The sequence below is a fragment of the Dipodomys spectabilis genome, unplaced genomic scaffold (assembly GCF_019054845.1).
Source record: "Dipodomys spectabilis isolate Male_0828 unplaced genomic scaffold, ASM1905484v1 ptg000176l, whole genome shotgun sequence".
NCBI lineage: Eukaryota > Metazoa > Chordata > Mammalia > Rodentia > Heteromyidae > Dipodomys > Dipodomys spectabilis.
Genome location: NW_024870853.1, coordinates 441,846 through 460,789, shown reverse-complemented (window position 1 = coordinate 460,789; position 18,944 = coordinate 441,846). Strand labels below are relative to the sequence as shown.

Genomic DNA, 18,944 nt, shown 5'->3' with positions numbered 1-18,944 from the left:
AGTCCAGAATGAAGTGTTCCTTAGATCAAGGACCATAAAGCAAAAAATTGCCTCATGGACAAACACACTTTTCTGGCTCTCAAAAACTGTCATCATCATGACATCATGTGCCTTTATGTGTCTTGGGCAAAATAGGTCTTTGGGAGGAAAAATTTGCTCACACCACAAAAACCTTTGTGCTAGGCATAGTACTATATTACTTCAGTCCCAGCACTTTGAAGGCTAAAGCAAGAGGAAGGATTTCAAATCCAAGGCTAAATAGGCTGGGCTAAAAAGTGAGAACATTTCTCAAAACAAAGCAAATAACAATAATAACAAAACAATAAGACAGTCTTTTGACTATCAGTATCATTATGGCTTTATATTTGTTTAGTAATTTTCATCCAAGAGAACTATATGTAAAAAACACAACTGTCCAGAAACTGTATTTATTTCATTTTAGTGATATGTGATTACAAAAAGACGAATAACAGAGCTTACAAGAAGTCTAAAGAAAGCTGGCTATTTAGCATTAAATACATTTTTTAAATTTCATTTTGCTGTAAAGATGCTGTAAGAGGGGTTACAGTTACATGAGTAAGGTAATTAGTACATTTCTTGCCTAGCATTGTTACCCCCTCCTTTGTTGTTCCCCGACTATTTCTTTCCCTCCCCCACCTCCCTAACTTCTCCCCCCACAAAGTTGTAAAGTTCATTTCCAATATAGTGTCTTGTGGGTATCATTGTTTAAATGAACCATCCTGTTAGCAACAAATCTTTTAAGCAACAACAAACGCATGTACTCCAATGTCTCAGCGTCCAACTATTTCGCGAAACAGAGAAGACATGATTTAAAATATCTAATTTACAAATAATACCACTAGCTGGGCACTGGTGACTGACACCAGGATTACAAATCCTAGCTACTCAGGAGACAGATCTGAGGATCACAGTTCAAAGCCAGTTGGGGCAGTAAACTCTGTGAGACTCTTATATTCAATTAACCACCATAAAACAAGAAGTGAAGCTGTGGCTCAAAGTGGTAGAGTGCTAGCCTTGGGCAAAGAGATCTCAGGGACAGCACCCAGGACCTGAGTTCAAGCCCCATGACTGACAAAAAAAAAACACTGCAAAAATAATGAAGAGAGACTAAATTATTAATAATGCCACAGTAATAAACAACTGTTTTATTTAGATCTTTTCTTCTGGGTTTTATCTGTCTGAGTATATGATCTTTATAAAATTCCAACCATGTTTTATGTCATATATAAACCAGGGAGACTGAGAGTTTGAGGCAGGAAAAAAGAGACAACAACAATGTGTGAAGCTTACCTTCTGCAAAATTTTCCAAACTTTTTGATAAAATCCAATTGGGACTCTATTCAGTGCTCCATCCAGCCTCCTCCGGCGTTGCCATTGGCCCTGTCGACTATCTCTGGATGGCTGCTGGTCATATGCACTAGGAAAGGACCCACTACAGGCTCCAGGGGACTTAGCAGAAGAGAGGAAAGAATATAAATCAAAAGTAGTCTATTTCTTTGATAAAGTATTATAGCAAAGTCAACAGTAAATACATTCTTTAGACTTATAAACCACACACTAAATAAAATGGCAAAGATAAAGAGGAAACAGGGAAGCTAGTAATGCTCTCAAATCATATTTGTTTTGGAAAGCAATCTGGTGATATATCAGAGCCACAGAAATAAAGAAGACAAGAAACATACTGTGTGTGTGTGTGTGTGTGTGTGTGTGTGTGTGTGTGTGTGTGTGTGTGTGTGTGTGTGTGTGTGTGTGTGTGTGTGTGTGTGTGTGTGTGTGTGTGTGTTTTGCTGTGGTTTGAACTCAGGGCCTCATGCTTGCTAGGAAAGTGTTCTACTAGTGTTCTACCATGGGGGAGGGACATACAAAACAACAAAGAAATCATCTTATAAATATGTTAGAAACAATCACAAGAAAGAAAAAACATTTGAGTCCTTATCTTGGGGTTCATTTTGCCTAACATCAACTTATCTGACCGTTTCCATTTCCTAACAAATGGGGCAATGTCATTCTTTCTGATGGAGGCATAGAATTTCCATTGTGTATATATACCACATTTTCTTGATCCATTCATCTACTGAGGGTGCTCTGTATCTTGTATATACATTTTTCTAATTTGGGGAGGAGAAGGGAAATAACAAAATGCTGAAACAAGGATACAGGTTGACCCATTGTAACAATGAGATGCACAAGACACTATGTTGAAAACAAACTTTACAAATTCGGGGATGGGGTGAGGGAGGAGTTGGGAAAGTAGGGAGGGAAGGGATAGTATGGGAAAAACAGAGGAAGGGATAACAATACTCGATAGCAAGTGTACTCATTACCTTACTCAGGTAACTGTAATCCCTCTGTACAGTATTTTTACAATAAAAAATATTTTTTAAAAAACGCACAAAAAAACCTTCAATCTTCAGGAAGGAATGACCAGCATGAGGAATGTTAAGTATAAAGTAATAAAAAGCCAGAAGTGAAGCTGTTGCTCAAGAGGTAGAGTGCTAGCCTGAGCAAAAATGGTAAAGGACAGTATGCAGGCCTTGAGTTCAAGCTCCAGGACTAGAACACATATGCAGGAGCGCGCGCGCATACACACACACACACACACACACACACACACACACACACACACACACACTGTCTGTCTGTGGTTCATGCCTGTAATCCTAGCTACTCAGGACATTGAGATATGAGGAAAGTCCATGGCACTTTTATCTCCAATGAATCACCCCCAAAAACAAGAATTGGAAGTTTGGCTCAAATGGTAGAGCTCTGGCCTTGAGCAAAAAAAAAAAAATCTCAGGAACAGTGCCTAGGCCCTGAGTTCAAGCCCCAGGACTGGCATAAAACAAAAAGCAAGACCCAAAACAATTTATGGACATGTTTGTATTACAAAGATTATTGATCTCAGATCAATAACAACCTGTATTAAAAGAACAACAACAACAAATTTACAGTGAGCAGAAGAAAAGAAATAAAGATTAGTGTAGGAAAAAAATAAAAAGTAGACAACAAAGTCAGGGACTGGTGGCTCATGTCAGTAATCCTAACTACTTGGAAGACTGAGAATGCAAGGATCACAATTTGAGGCTAGCTTGAGCAGAAAAGATACTGTCTCAGCCCACAAATGTCACAGTGTTCTGCACCTGTCATCCCAAGCTAAGTGGGAGGTTGAGTTTGGGAAGATTGCAGTATGATCCCAGCCTAAGTAGTAAAAGCCATCTTTATGGAGGGAAACAGGAAACAGCTACACATGGGAAGCCTACAAGCAAATGAATCAATGTTCAGACAAGTTTCTGGGCAGGAAGCAAGACCCTAGCCTCAAAAAAGTAACCTAAGAAAAATAGGGCTGGTGGTGTAGCTCAGTGGGGTTGCCTCAGCCTTAGGAAGCACAAGGCCACATGTTCAAACCCAAGTACTTCCAAAAACACTCCAATACAATAAACAAAACAAAAATAAAGCCAAAATTTGTTTCTATGAAAAGTATCAACCAGTGGACAAACATTTCATATTCTTTCACAAACTTTTCCAAAAAATGAAGGGTAGAAACAACTTCTTAACATACTCTATGAGATCAGAATTATCCCAACACAAAACCAGACAACATATCAATAAAAATACATTCCCATACACTTTATGAATTGGACTCCAGAATTCTCAATAAAATATTAACAAGATGGGGCTGGGAAGGTGGCTCAGTGGTAGAGTGCTTGCCTTGCATGCCTGAGGCCCTAGGTTCGATTCCTCAGCACCACATAAGCAAAAAGAAAAAAGCCAGAAGTGGCACTGTGGCTCAAGTGGTAGAGCACTAGACTTGAGTTGACGAGCTGAGGGACAGCACCCAGGCCCAGAGTTCAGGCCCCACGACCGGACCCCCCCAAAAAAAAATCAACAAGCTGAATTCAATGATTACTAAACACACACACATATGAAGCAAGGTCTACTCTAGTAATTCAGTTTTATTTAAATATCGAAATATCAACTAATATAATATCATAGGCTACAGGACAAAAACCATATTATCTGAATAGATGCAGATAGTACATTTAATAAAATTTAACACTCCTTCATGACAAAAACATTTAATAGAACTTCCTCAGTTCAACAGGTTTGATCTTTTTTCTCCATGATTAAAGCTATTTCCCCTGAGATCAGAACAAGACATGGATGACAAAACTCACATCTACTCAATATTATGTTGAAGATTTTAGCCAAGGCAATTAAGCAAGAAAAGAAATACAAAGTGTCCCAGACTGGAAAGAATTAACACAATTTCTATTTTTAGATAATATGATTTTATATATTGAACATTCTAAAGAATTCATTAAAAACAACTACAACTAATAAATCAACCCAGAAAATATGATTTTAAATCAATGGCAAAAATATTCTATTTCACTTGAATAGATATTTAATCAAAAAAGACATGAAAATGGCCAATTGGTATATGAAAAAGTGTTCAATATAGTCTTCATCAGAGAACTACAAATCAAAGCATGAGAAATCAGCTCTGGCTACATCTAGGAGGACAACAGGCATCATCTACAAAACAAAAGATTCCTACACCAACAATGTGAAAAAATCAGACCTATACATAGTTGATGGGAATGGACAATGGTGCCCCCACCATTGTGTATCTCAGCAATCTGTGATACCTCAAAAATAAAGGATATAATTGACCTAAGATAAAACGGTCCTACTTTTGTGTATTTGTCTTACGCATTATCCTGCCCATGTAACTGTAACTCCTCTGTACAGTATGTTCACAAATAAAATTAAATTAAATTAAAAAAAAATTTTTGATCAGGATCTCACATTAGCTAAGATATGGAAACAATCTAGGACTGAGGGCATAGCTCAGATGGTTCAGTGCTTGCCTGAGTTAAAGCCCCACTGCTATCAAAGAAAAACTAAATGGTACAAAGAAAAATGTCTCAAACACATACTAACACAATGGAATATTATTTTGACTTACATAAAAAGGAATTCTTTTGCAGTGCATTACAATATGGACAAACCTGACCTAAAATAACTACAAAAGGAAAGATACTGCACGTGGTGATTGCTTTTTACTGTCATCTTGATTAAACTAAGCAGTGCCTGAGATTAGTAGAGGCATGCTGTGTGTGTCTATAAACACATTTACAGAGACCATGAACTTCCCCTAAGGAGGTAAGACATCCTCTAATTGTGGGCAGTATTACTTCCCAGTCTTTTGCTTTTTTTTTTTTTTTTGCTGGTCCTAGGGCTTGAACCTAGGGCCTGGGGCCTATCTCTGATTTTTTTCAGCTCAAAGCTAGATCTTTACCACTTGAGCCACAACTCGACTTTCAGCTTTTTGGTGACTAATTGGAGCTGAGTCTCACAGATCTCACAGATTTTCCTTCCTGGGCTAGCTTCTAACTGTGAGCCTCAGATCTCAGACTCCTGAGTAGCTAGGATTATAGGCATGAGCTACTGGTGCCCAGCTAGTTCTTTTGCTTTTAGTTCATTTTTCAAATAGAGTGTACTGTTTTTGCCTGGGATGGTTGTTGATTGCATTCCTCCCATAGTGCCTGCCTAGTAGCTGGGATTACAGATGTATACCACCATTCCAGACATTCAGAACTGCTATGCTTTTAGGGTTGCTTCTCTACTGCCATCAACCAAGGTGTTGTTAATGTTGAACACCTGCTTTCCTTCCCATAATATAGAGTTTTGGAATGTGCCAGACAGAGGTTGTTTGTAAGACCATCTTTAAATAAAGAAACTGAGTATTGAGTTTTAAACAAGAGTCTCTGGCAACACCACAACTTGTTAGAGAAAATGAAGTATGTACTGTATGACTCAACTAGAGAGTGTTCGGAAAGTGCTTCACTGAGTAAGCTTTCCTTTTGCTGATCTTGCTTTGTATCATGCTGTAATAAGTTGTGGCTGTGAGTCTGACTATATAGTGAGCCCTTCTCCTCACAAACCTGGGGTAGTTTTGGGGAATCTTCACTCCCCCAAATAATCATAGATCTAAATGTAAGAGCTAAATCTATGAAACTATTAGAACAGCAAATAGGATGAAGCCTTTGTGACCTTGAATTAGCTCAAGCTGTCTTAGACATGATACCAAAAACATGAGCAAATGAGGAAAAAAATAGAAAAATCGAACTTTGTCAAAATTGGAAAATTATGTTTTTCAAAAACATCATTAAAATAGTGAAAAGGTAACTCACACAGTTTCAGAAAATATATACAAATCATAGATTCTATAAAAAATAATATCTAGACTATTGAAAGAATCTACAAAAAAGATAACAAAAGACAAACAAAAGATAAGCCAATTAAAAAAAATAGGCAGAGCTAGGTGCTAGTAGCTCATACCTGTAATCCTAGCTACTCAGGAGGCAGAGATTTGAGGATTGCAGTTCAAAGCTAGCCTAGGCAGAAAAGTTTGTGAGACTCTTATCTCCAGTTAACCTCCAGAAAACCAGAAGTGACACTGAGGCCCAAAGTGATAGAGCTCTAGCCTTGAGTAAAAATTGTTCCAGGGAACAACAAAATATATAAATAAATAAAAAATAAAAATAAAACATTGAACAGGCAGGCCTGACACTGATGGAATCCTAGCTTCCAGGATATGAGATCTGAAGATTGCATTTTGAAGCCAGCCCAAGCAGGAAAGTCCATGAGACTCTTATATCCAAGTAACCATCAAAAAGATGGAGGTGGAGCTGTGGCTCAAGTGTTACAGTGCCAGCCTTGAGTGAAAAAGCTAAGAGTTCAAGCCCCACTACCAGAACAAAAACAACAAAAAACCCAACAAGGCAAAGGCCAGGGTTGGTGGTTTATGCTGTAATTTTAGCTACTTGGAGGTACAGATAGGAAGATCACAGTTCTAGTCTAGGCCAAAAAAAAATAGTGACACTATCTCAAAGAACAAGTTGGACATGGTGGTCCATGTCTGTAATACTGGCTATGGCTATGTTAGAGGCAGAGGTAGGAGAATATGGGTGTGAGGCTGACTTGCAGGAAAAGACCAAGATCTTTAGCAAGCTCAAGGTTGTGAGTTCAAACCACATTGCCACTAAAAAAAGAGTATTTCATGTAAGTTCCCAGGTAATTCTGAGGCTGTCTAATAGACTGCCTGGTACTAGTAAGAATGTAATAAATTTTATTAGTTGAAAGAATAAGTAACTAGCTATATATATATATATATATATATATATATATATTACATATTATATATAACAAATACTTAAATTGAATTTGTTTTCTGAAATGGAAACATGGCTGGAGTTGAACTCTTTCAAACTACCTTATTGGGAAAAAAATAGATGCTACCCCATGTACACAGTTGTTTTTTTTTTTTTTTTTTTTTTTGTCGGTCGTGGGGCTTGAACTCTGGGCCTGGGCGCTGGCCCTCAGCTCTTCAGCTCAAGGCGAGCGCTCTACCACTTGAGCTACAGCGCCACTTCCGGTTTTCTGGTGGTTTACTGGAGATAGGAGTCTCACGGTCTTTCTTGCCCGGGCTGGCTTTGAACCGCGATCCTCAGATCTCAGCCTCCTGAGTAGCTAGGATTACAGGCGTGAGCCACCAGCGCCCGGCGTACACAGTTGTTTTATACTTATTTTGGTTGTTGATTAATTTTATATTTCTTTTCAATCAAACAGTAGACCATAGTTTATACATTAGTATATTCAGAGTGCCTATGAATGGAATATAATTATAAGATCAGAGCAATTACCAGAAAAGCTGGTGATGTCAAATCCATACCCAAAGGATGACCACCATTGGACTATGAAAAACAAAATTGACAAAACACAAATTTAAAAGTGATAAGACAGGCAACAATAAATTGTATCTTAAATACCTTAAGATAACAGTTACTAGTAGAGCTAAAGCACACACCATTTAAATAACAGGCACCCACATTATCATTAAAAAAAACTGAAAAAAGGGATTTAATTGAAATTTCATAAGAAAGGGCAAAGCAAGCAAAACTACTGAAAAATGTTTTTGCCCAGACAAGAGGCATTAGTGAGTGGAGAAAAATGGCTTCAAATGACACAAAATAGAAACAGACACATAAGGATGGAAATTAATACTTAGAAATAAGAAAGCAGTGACAATCCAAGGCTCAAAATTCTGTATACTATGGTCCTAGTGAAGACCTACAGGTATTAGATGTATAAAAAAAGAACTAGATAGAGTACCTTGGGAAATCAAGTTTGAGTGTTGTATTCATCTAGCTGGAGCACAGATTTTCAGTTCTAAATCTATACTGAGCCTGAAAGTAACATGGGACTATGCGCAGGGGAACTGTGTAGCCAATCACTCTCAACCAAACAAGTGTTGTTAACCAACAATATTAGACTAAGTTTTCCACATGGAATGCTATTCTTTCACCTTTCAAATAGGAAAATGTTCAGATTATTGAAATTATCTGGGAAAATGGCAAAATGAGTACATTTTATAAAAGCATAAGGTCCTTTTCTTCCATTCTTGTTCTTGAATAAATATAAATGTCCAAAGGTATTTGCTGTCTGCACTCAAATTGTTTGCTTCAAATTCAATTTTAAGTACTGGCTCATTTTTCTCCAAAATAGTTTTTTATTATCTTTCTTTAAACAAACTCTTCAGTTCATCTTTCCCCTTCTTCTGCAACTGTAACACTGAAAGCTAACTGAATTCTACTTTGAAAGCAAGAGGCATCTGAAATTTTTCATAAGCAGTGCTTCAAGGAGGGACCAAATTAGTACATTCTCAACTTGTAGATCTCAAAACCAAATAATTTCTCAGTTTTAAAAGAAATTATTAATGTTTGTATTAACTACTTCTTTGTATATTAGAACAACCCATTTATTGCTGTCTGTAAAGAAAAGTAAACACATTATGATGTTTAATGACTCCCACCAACACCTAGACTGATTCAGATGGTTATCCTTTATGGATCCACAATAACTTTCATATACATTTCTGATAGCAACAGTAAAAGTCTACTTTGGGGACAGAATCAAAGAACAGATTCTATTTTCTTTACTTCTGCAGTGCTAGCATCAAATCCAGGGCCTTGCTCATGTGAGGCCTGAAAATTGTGTGTGTGTGTGTGTGTGTGTGTGTGTTTAAATTAAGCCTTCACCTAATCTAGTACCCTCTGTAGTGCTTCTTTCTTTCATTGAAGGTATTAGGGTTTGAACTCAGGTTTTTGTCCTTGCTAGGTGGGTGTTTTACCACTAAGCCATTCCCCCAGTACTTAGTTTTAGAAGTAGGAAGTCTAAGTCTACTTTAATAAAGCAAATTATTTCAAAATTGTACACATGTCCTAATAAGAACTTACGGTATTAATTTGTTGCCATCAAATACCAGTTACTTTTCCCCTAAAATCAGCAAAATTGGTCAGTCCAAAAAAGGAACGCTGCATACAAATTATGATAAAGGAAATTCAAACATGTGACTCCAAGGCTTGGTATCACTTGTAAAAATGTCTATGAGTTCATGCATGTCATTTAGAACTAAAAGTTAAAGCAAGTTTAAGGAATCCTGGTTTCACCTGACTCTCGGTTGAAATAGACAGTCTACGGAATTCCACCTGCAAAATAAATGGCATTAATTATGCTCATGATATAGAAGAAAGAAATGATCCCAACAAAATCTGATTCTGTAACAATGTTCTTCAATATGATTATATCCAAGTTAATCTAACAGGTAAACTCACCTGTTTTATCTCAGTTTTTAACTGCATGATGCCAGTTCGTTCTGTTTTTGTTGCTCCAACAGCACCCACCTCATGGATAGAAATAGCAGGACTGACATTTGAATCAGTGGGACGGACTACATCATATGAGATATCAAAGAAAATAAAAAAGCATGAGTAGGTTCCTTTTCCCCCCACCTTTCAAAAATTACTTAAGTGTAAGCCCTTTTATTTATTTTTTAATTTTAATTTTTTTATTGTGAGAATACCGTACAGAGGAGTTACAATGACGTGGGTAAGATAACAAGTACATTTCTTATCAAGCATTTTTGCCTTCTCTTTGTTTCCCCTTCCCATCCCTTCCCATACTTCCCCCCTTCCCCCACCTGATCCTCCCCCACACACCGAAGTTGTAAAGTTCGTTTTTCAACATAAGGACTTGTACATCTCATTATTGCAATGGGTCCACCTGTATCCCTAGTTAAACGATTTGTTTTTGCCCTTCCCCTCCACAAATTATACCAACATCAAATACAGTGAAAGCATGGGTTATACCGTGGGGGAGGGACATACAAAGCAACATAGAAATCATCTTATAAATATGTTAGAAACAATTGCATGAAAGGAAAACAAAAAACAAAAAACATTTGAATACTTATCTTGGGGTTCATTCCCCTAACATCAACTTATCTGACCTTTTCTGCTTGACTCAGACATATACTAGTTATTGAAATTAAGGGAAAGCATGGGACCTATGTTTCTTTGGGCCTGGCTTACTTCACTTAATATAACTTTTTCCAAGCCTTTCCATTTCCTAACAAATGGGGCAATGTCATTCTTTCTGATGGAGGCATAGAATTCCATTGTGTATTTTATTTATTTTTGTGCTGGTACTGGAGCTTGAACTCAAGGCCTGGGCACTGTCCCTTTGCTTTTTCACTCAAGGCTAGAGTTCTACCACTTGGCTTTTATGCTGATTAATCAGCATAGACTACCAGACTTTACTGCCTAGGCTGGCTTCATACAGTGCTCCTCAGATATCAGCATCCTAATTAGCTAGGATTACAGGAATGAGCCAAGGGCACCTGGTTCTTCTTTTATTTTTTCAGGCCTCACCACGGGTCCACTGAATCAAAATCTGTATTTTTGCATGATTCCAGGGCCAGATGAATGCTGTTTCCTTTCTTTTCCTGCTCTAAGGGCTAGTCATCCACCCACCTGTTCTTATTTATCTTAAGCTTAAAAGATGTGCATGATAGATAACCCCTTTCTATTTACTTTTATGCTTTAAGTACACAAAATCAAATGAGGCTGCCAAAACCCAAAGTGCAATCAGAATTAATCAGTGCACACTGCATTCATGCATTGAAATATTACTCCAAACTCTACTAATATATATGGTAATACTTTTACATAATGCTGTATAAAGAATAGCCAGGCAATGGTGTCTCATACCTGTAATCCTAGCTACTCACAAAGCTGAAATCTCAGGATCACAGTTCAAAGCCAGTCCTAGGCAAGAAAGTCTTCAGACTCTTATCTCCAATTAGTCTCACAAAACAAACTTGAAGTAGAAGCCAGCCCTGGGCAAAAAAGTCCTGAGACTCTTATCTCCAATTAATCACCAAAAAAGCCCCCAAACAACTGGAAGTAGAGTTGTGCTCAAGTAGTAAAGTGCTAGCCTTGAGCAACAAAGGTCAGACACAGCACCCATGCCCTGAATTCCAGTCCCTGAATTCAAGCCCCATGACTGGCACAAAATGTATAAAGTATGTGGAAAATTAGTTTGTGGTGAACTTTTGTACCTACTAGAATTTATGGTTGAAAGGGAATGGCAAGTGTACTGAAGCATCTACACACAAACATAAACATCCAAAATATTTGAATTATACTGTATTACTTCCAGTTAGACTAAACACAACAGTTTGACTTTGAGATATGTAAGGGAATGAACAAAATAGAAATGAAAGGAGACCAATTAGTCTACCTGATATATCATTTAAGAAAAAAAAAGACAAGACACACAGTGGTTTCCAAATCATGTTCCAGAAGACAGTTCTGCTTTTGTTGTATTCATTGGAGTCATATATACTTACAGCATAAAGTTCCTCTGATTTAAACTTTTATGTAACTAAACCTTAAAACTGAACACTCTGAACTACAAATGCAGTTATTCAATCTTACCGCTTCGTTCCACTCCAAACTCCTTGCCACTAAGAATATGGTGCAGGAGATTCTTCATGGCTGAAGGACTGAGATTCATCAGGCTTTCTGTGGCTTCTTCAGCTGGTGGATAAAAATAGAGCAGGAGGAATTCAAATTGGCCTGTCATATATTCCCTATTTTTCTCTACTCTTTCCTTCCCTCTTCTACAGTCTGCTGGCCCTGTTTGTTTGCTTGCCTTTCCTTCCTTCCTTCATTCCCTTCTTTATTCCTTCCTTCCTTCCTTCCTTTCCTCCCTTCCTTCCTTCCTTCCTTCCTTCCTTCCTCCCTTAATCCCTTCCTCCCTCCCTCCTCTTCTATTCAGGGGATTGGACTCCACAGCCTTGCATATGCTAAGCATACATGTTACTACTGAGCTACAGAACCAGCATCTATTTCTTTTCTGGTTTGGAATTTTTGAGACATTTGATTAGAAGAGAAGATTTACAAAATAATTTTCTAATCCTATACACTTAGCTATACACATTGCAGTAGATTTGTCATTACTTAAGGACCAAGTACCCAACTTTGGGATACCTCGTGCATAGATTCTTCATTTACTTCAATACCATTAGGGGAAGAATGAAGACAGCAATGGAACTAGAAGACACTCAGAAAGGCATTGAAAGTGTGCATGCAGATAGGTAAGTGATAGAGTACTTGTCTAGTATGCAAAAAGTCCTGGGTTCTAGCCCCAGAATTAAAAAAAAAAACTACTTCTTAGTCTAGAACTATAGATACTTAAAAGAAAACAGATATAAATCTATGAAATTATAAAGAATATCAAGAGGTTAACTCAAACTTGTTCATCAGCATGAGACACTTCAGAGTTTATTATATGTAGGCCACCATTTTAAATGACATTACTATAAATAGGCATGGTACCTGATCTTGAGAGGCTAGCCATGTATTTAAGAGAAATACAACATGTAAACAAGATAAACACTAAGATACTGTACATAGTATGTAACAAATAAAAGCTATTGTGACAGACAAGTGCTTTGGAAGCCATAGGAGACACTGATGTAAGGACTGATAAAATTAGTGAGTACTGTTGAAATAGTAGTTCGAATCTAGACTACACAGTCTTGAATACCAAACAAGGGCATCCTGACTATCCTATAAGAGATACAGAATAATGGTTCTGATTAAACCACAGGGAAAATCAGTTACAGGCAAGGAAAAGTGAAGAATGTTCAAGAGTTCATTACTTGCTCAGGTTTGTTTTGGACGGTACTGGGGTTTGAACTCAGGACCTCACAATGCTAGGCTAGCAAGATACCATAAAACCATGTCTCCAGCCCTGGTGAAGTCACAGAATGGAGTACACGTGCAAAAATACACATACAACAGTATTGACTCTTTGGTATAATTTAAGAAAATGTACAGGAAGTTAACTGCTTCCGTAAGTATATTGAAACACTGGCATTTTGAAACTGCATGAAAAACATCTGAGGCATTTGTATAATAAAGTTGTTTTGATGCTGGGTGCCTGTGGTCATGTCTGTAATCTTCAGGAGGATGAGATCTAGAAGATTAATGTTTGAAGCCAGCCTAGGTAGGAAAGTCTGGGACTCCAATTAACCAGCAAGAAGCCTAGCTGGAGGAGGTGTGGTTCAAGTGATAAAGCACCAGCTTAGCAAGTGCAGAATGCTGAATTCAAACTAAAATAATGGGGGGTTGGGGGAAGTTCTTGCTACAATTAATGAGCAACACTGTAATAAACAGGCCATTTGATTTCCTAAACAAGGTTTAATTATGGTCTCCTGACCTAGAACTCCCACAGGAGGGTCAGAACTTGAGGGTATAGCAGTGAGATTCCCACCATAGGAATAACTATATGGTTTTGAGGCACTAATGCAGAGTTGGATTGAAGCCCACATGGTAACAGCCGAATAGCTCAGGGAGAGCTGAGGGTCTGCAAGTCCCAGCAAGATCTCACATTTACTAGCTTTGCCTGTTGTCTGTCTGCATCACCACATTCCATTTGTGAGGGTCCAGGGCTCATATACCATCTGGAAACAGTCAGGCTTGGGTGACACTGTACCAGGATGAATGAGGGGTTAGCTGCAGCCTTCGCAATAGAGCTGCACATCAGGAAGAGGGTCTGCCACAGAGGAGGCACAGGGTGGTTCACCCTAGCCTGAGAGACTGTCCCTTGTCTACACACAGGTTCAAGAGCCCATCGCTGCTGGGCAGACATCGGTGATTGTTGGTTGAGTGACTTGGGTGAGAGGCACTGATTCCTTGAAGGTCAGGGCCAATAGTAGACCCAGCCTCACGCCTTGTCTGCTGTGTAGCATCCCTTCCTGCCTTCTCGCTGCCCTCTATCCTCTGCAGTCCATCTTCACTTGTCTAGCCTAACCAGGAGAGCCATGTGTGCCCCAGGCCTGGTTGGCTTTTTTTTTTTCAAATCTGTTATTTTTATTTTTTAAATGTTTTTATTGTAAAAATAGTGTACAGTAACTTGTTATTGAGCATTGTTACCCCCTCCTTTGTTTTTTCCTCTACTCTCCTTTCCCTCCCCACATCCCCAACTCCCCCCCCTCCCAGCCGAAGTTGTAAAGTTTCTTTTCAACATAGTGTCTTGTGCATCTCATTGCTACAATGGGTCAACTTGTATCCTTATTTACCCATTTTGTTATTTCCCTTCCACTCCCCAAATTAGAAAAATGTATATACAAGCTGCAGGGTACCAGAATCAAATACAGTGAAAACAGGGGTTATACCGTGGGGGAAGAGCCTACCAAAGAAACAAAAAATAATTCACATAATACACTATAAATATGTTAAAAACAACAGCAAGAAAAAAAGCACTTGGGGTTCATTTAGCTTAGCATCATTTTTTTTTTTTTTTTGATCTGGTCGTGGGGCCTGAACTCTGGGCCTGGGCGCTGTCCCTCAGCTCTTTAGCTCAAGGCTAGTGCTCTACGTCTTGAGCCACAGCATCACTTCCGGCTTTTTTTTTTACTTATGTGGTGCTGAGGAATCGAACCCAGGGCCTCATGCATGCAAAGCAAGCACTCTACCACTGAGCCACCTTCCCAGCCCCCCTAGCATCATCTTATATGGTCATATGTATATAGCTTTTGACCTTTTCTGCTTATCCTAGACATATACTAGTTATTGCAAATAAGGGAAAGCATGGGACCTATGTTTCTTTGGGTCTGGCTTACTTCACTTAATATAATTTTTTCTAAGTCTTTCCATTTCCTAACAAATGGGGTGATGTCATTCTTTCTGATGGAGACATAGAATTCCATTGTACATACATATATATATGTATGTACAATGTATTTTCTTGATCCACTCATCTACTGAGGGGCATCTGGGTTGGTTCCATATCTTAGCTATAGTAAATAATGCTGCAATAAACATAGTTGTGCTGGTAGCTTTGGTATAACCTTTTTTGTGATGGTTTGGGTAAATGCCCAAAAGTGGGATTGCTGGATCATAGATGAGCTCTATGTAGAATCTTTTCAGGAGCCTCCATACTGCTTTCCAAAGTGGTTGAACAAGTTTACACAATGCAGTAGGGTTCCCTTTTGGCCACATCCTCTCCAGCATCTGTTGTTATTAGATTTCTTGATCATAGCCATTCTAACTGAGGTGAGGTGGAATCTCAATGTTGTCTTGATTTGCATTTCTTTTATGGGTAGGGAGATTGAGCATTTCTTCGTGTGTCTATTGGCTATTCTTGTTTCCTCTTCAGAGAAATTTCTCTTTAGTCTTTAGCCCAATTATTTATCAGGCAGCTGTTTCTTTGAGGATTTGCTGTTTTTTGAGTTCTGAGTATATTTTAGATATGAGACCCTTGTCCATCATATGGCTAGCGCAGATCTTCTCCCAATCTGTGTACTTTCTATTGATCTTGCTAGCTATGTCCTTTGCCATGCAGAAACTCTGCAGTTTCATGCAATCCCATTTGTCCAACCTTTCTTTGATTTGTTGTGTTTCTGGGTTTCTATTAAGAAAATTTCAGCCTGTGCAAGGAGTCCTAGAGTTTCTCCTATTACTTCCTGTAATGTTTTCAGGGTGTCTGCTTTGACTTCGAGGTCTTTGATCCATTTGGAGTTGACTGTGTTGCAGGGTGATATATAAGGATATAGCTTTAATTTTCTACAGGTATTTAACCAATTTTTCCCTGGTTGGCTTTCTTTTTTTGGTTGGTCGTGGGGCCTGAACTCTGGGCCTGGGCACTGTACCTCAGCTCTTCAGCTTAAGGCTAGCACTCTACCACTTGAGCCACAGTGCCACTTCTGGTTTTTTTCTGCTTATGTGTTGCTGAGGAATCGAACCCAGGGACTCATGCATGCAAGGCAAGCACTATACCACTGAGCCTTTTTCCCAGCCCCACCTGGTTGGCTTTCTTTGGTATCTTAGCCTATTTTTTTTCCAAGTTGAGCGTAAGCTCCAGAACAAGGTTTGCCTTTTCTCTACTGAGGTTAGGATTAGAATAACGCCACCCAGTAGATATTCCTTATACCCTACTGTCTCCATTCTGAGTTGTATCCTTAATATATACCTATATAAGCCTACCATATTTTTTCCCACAGGCTTAATGGGTTCAGTAAGTTTACATCTTCAATTCGTATTTGCAGCACCCATAATCCTTTGGAATACCAGTCTGATCTGGCAGTGGCCAACCATAAATTTCCATTCTCCAGAGGAAAAGTTCAATTTCCCTGAGCATTCTGTGTTGCAGTGGCACTTGTCCAGAATTGGTACCTCCCTATGGTTGGGAACTTTATATGTACCAGTGGAAAAAAAAGCCTATTCGCCTTTCAAGGAGAAGAAAGAAAGGTATTCCTCAAAGCAGCTAATCTGGCTATGACATCTTTCCTTCTGTCCCATCTCTTCAGGCTCTTTTATCTTTTTATTTCTTTTTCTTTTTTTTTTAACAGTAGAGTGAGAGAGTCCAAAACCTAATCTGAGTTACAAAAAACAAGACAGTGATGGCTATAAAGGAAGTATCCAGGAGCAACTGAGATGCTCCTATACCTCCCACATCCAATGTATGTGCTTCACAGAAAAACAACAAAAATAACAAATCCACAAAATATAACTGCTAGAATTACAAAATGCATTCATCCAAGGGTACTGGAAAGCAGGAAGGCGAGTTGGGAGGGTAAATGGCACAGACAGAAAAAGGAAGTAGTCAAATCATCCAGCCATGGGGGCTAGTAAATACTAGAAAAGAGCCGTGGTCCATTCAGACTCACGATAGTGGTAAAAAGCCACATAATGGTGTCAAGAAGATTCTGCCTTATGTGCACCAGAGACAAAAATTCAAACTCCACAAATAGAAAAGACTATGTAGATGGCCTTTGGCAGGTGGATCCTGTCTGCCCTGGCAGGGGGAGGAGAACAGAGAAAAGAGCTACCACAGCTTCCATCCAATCCCACCGATCCTTTCTGAATAGCAGGTATCTCAGTGGCCTGTAGCAGCCTTCAGTTTGGCAGGAGATAGATTCAGTGAAGGAAACTTCTCTGCAGAGGTTGAGCTGCTCAGGGCAGATTGCAGATAGACTGTCTTGTGGAAGAGTCTGTTGCTTAAGAAGACCACTAAGGAGAAGAGGCACAACTGGAAAAGGTATGCTTTTCCAGGAGTCTTTGCTTCATTGGTGCTGATAATGAATAAAGGAAAGAGGATAGAGAAAATGCAACCACTAACAATATATGAGCACTGCATTAATGTGAGGAAAGCCAATGGCAAACCAAATCCAAAGTAGTAAGGCCAGTTCCATTCTATGTTTGACAATCTCTGGTGCATTTCAATTCCTTTATTGAACCAACGATATTCAAAGCAGTACAGTTGAGTAGAGAAGGGACATATGCAGCAGACTAACCAGCTGACCAACAAGATGGATGGGAAAGAGACTCAAAAACATCCCCTGAATAAGTAAGAGGGCCTGCAGCAAAAGGTTAAAGAGCCTATCAACAATGATTTTGCTGACACTAGGGAATGGATGAGGCTTCCTTCCTGATACTTCAAATGTCAGGTCAGCTGTATCTTGAAACCAAATGGCATTTACGACTTTGCTAAACACAAACAGGGGGAGCACACAAAGAGCACTGAAGTTTGCTGTGAGGAAGAACTCCAGCCATGACCAAACATTTCCATGTAGTGATGGATCACCAATAATTCAGGCTGTTACTGACTGAAGCACAGGGATAAAGACTTGATAAAACAAGAGAAGACTGAACCAGAACACTCCACCATCCCAAGGACAGCACTGGAAAATTCTACTAAGATGCATGGCTCACTCTTGGGTCTGCTCTATACTCTGGGCCAGGACACTACTTGCCCTTCTTTGCCCCTGTTCTTCTCTCTTTTGTTGGATTCAAGCATCTAGCTTTGAGATGGTACAAATACTCCAGATGGAGTCTTTGATTCCCTTCCAAGGTCCTGAAGAAGGGTTTTGACACGGTCAGCCATCTCCTCACCACCCAGACTGTCAGCTACACAGAAGATAGCAGAAGTATCTCAGAATCTTTCATCATGAAGGAACCCCACAACCTGGCCTGCCTCTGAGGATCAGGCCAGGTGCTTGTCCTCCCTGGGGGACCCACTCGGTTACCCTCTGAACCAGGCAGGCCGCCAGCTCTGCCTGGGTGCTTCCAGGGTCAGTGCCACGGAGCCCAAACTGGGCATGCCCAGGCCACAAGCCTACAATATTTATATGCTATAGAAACTTTTCTGAGAGGTAGTGCCAACTGGAAAAATATGTAGGGGAGAAAATGCAATATCATTGAAGTTCCAGAATAAAAGGATTACTTCTGGTTGTTTGAATGTCCATAACCAGAAGCTGATAAATTAGTGATAATTATATGTTTTTAGGTTTCTGTAAAAAGGCATGCCAGAGACTACGGTGAGTGTCACAAAACTGCCTTTTTCATTGTCTTATACTTGTTATGGTAAAATAAATACTATTCTGACTGGACTAAAGCCTGAAAAATTGTTAGGGCCTGTGGAAGTGGCTGAGCAGAATTATATGAAGGAAAGCCATGGTGTATGTAATTTTTTCCACAGGCATTTGCTTGATTTCAACAAGAACAGTA

General features: G+C 39.1%; 1 protein-coding gene and 1 pseudogene across 6 annotated transcripts in view; both read right to left on the bottom strand.

Moving 5' to 3' along the window:
- The window catches only part of Phka1 (phosphorylase kinase regulatory subunit alpha 1), a 129,312-nt gene that overhangs the window by 8,966 nt on the left and 101,402 nt on the right, over positions 1-18,944 (bottom strand). For 3 of the 6 annotated variants that reach the window (XM_042694854.1, XM_042694858.1, XM_042694857.1), the window contains 5 exons: positions 11,865-11,966; positions 9,702-9,817; positions 9,537-9,575; positions 7,731-7,781; positions 1,312-1,470 (listed from right to left, as the gene is read on the bottom strand). In XM_042694854.1, the coding sequence (XP_042550788.1) occupies positions 1,312-1,470; positions 7,731-7,781; positions 9,537-9,575; positions 9,702-9,817; positions 11,865-11,966 (467 nt within the window). The remainder of the gene's footprint in view (positions 1-1,311; positions 1,471-7,730; positions 7,782-9,536; positions 9,576-9,701; positions 9,818-11,864; positions 11,967-18,944) is intronic. The other 3 variants (XM_042694856.1, XM_042694859.1, XM_042694855.1) reach the window with 2 other exon arrangements.
- Positions 17,314-18,336, bottom strand: LOC122120616 (annotated as a pseudogene).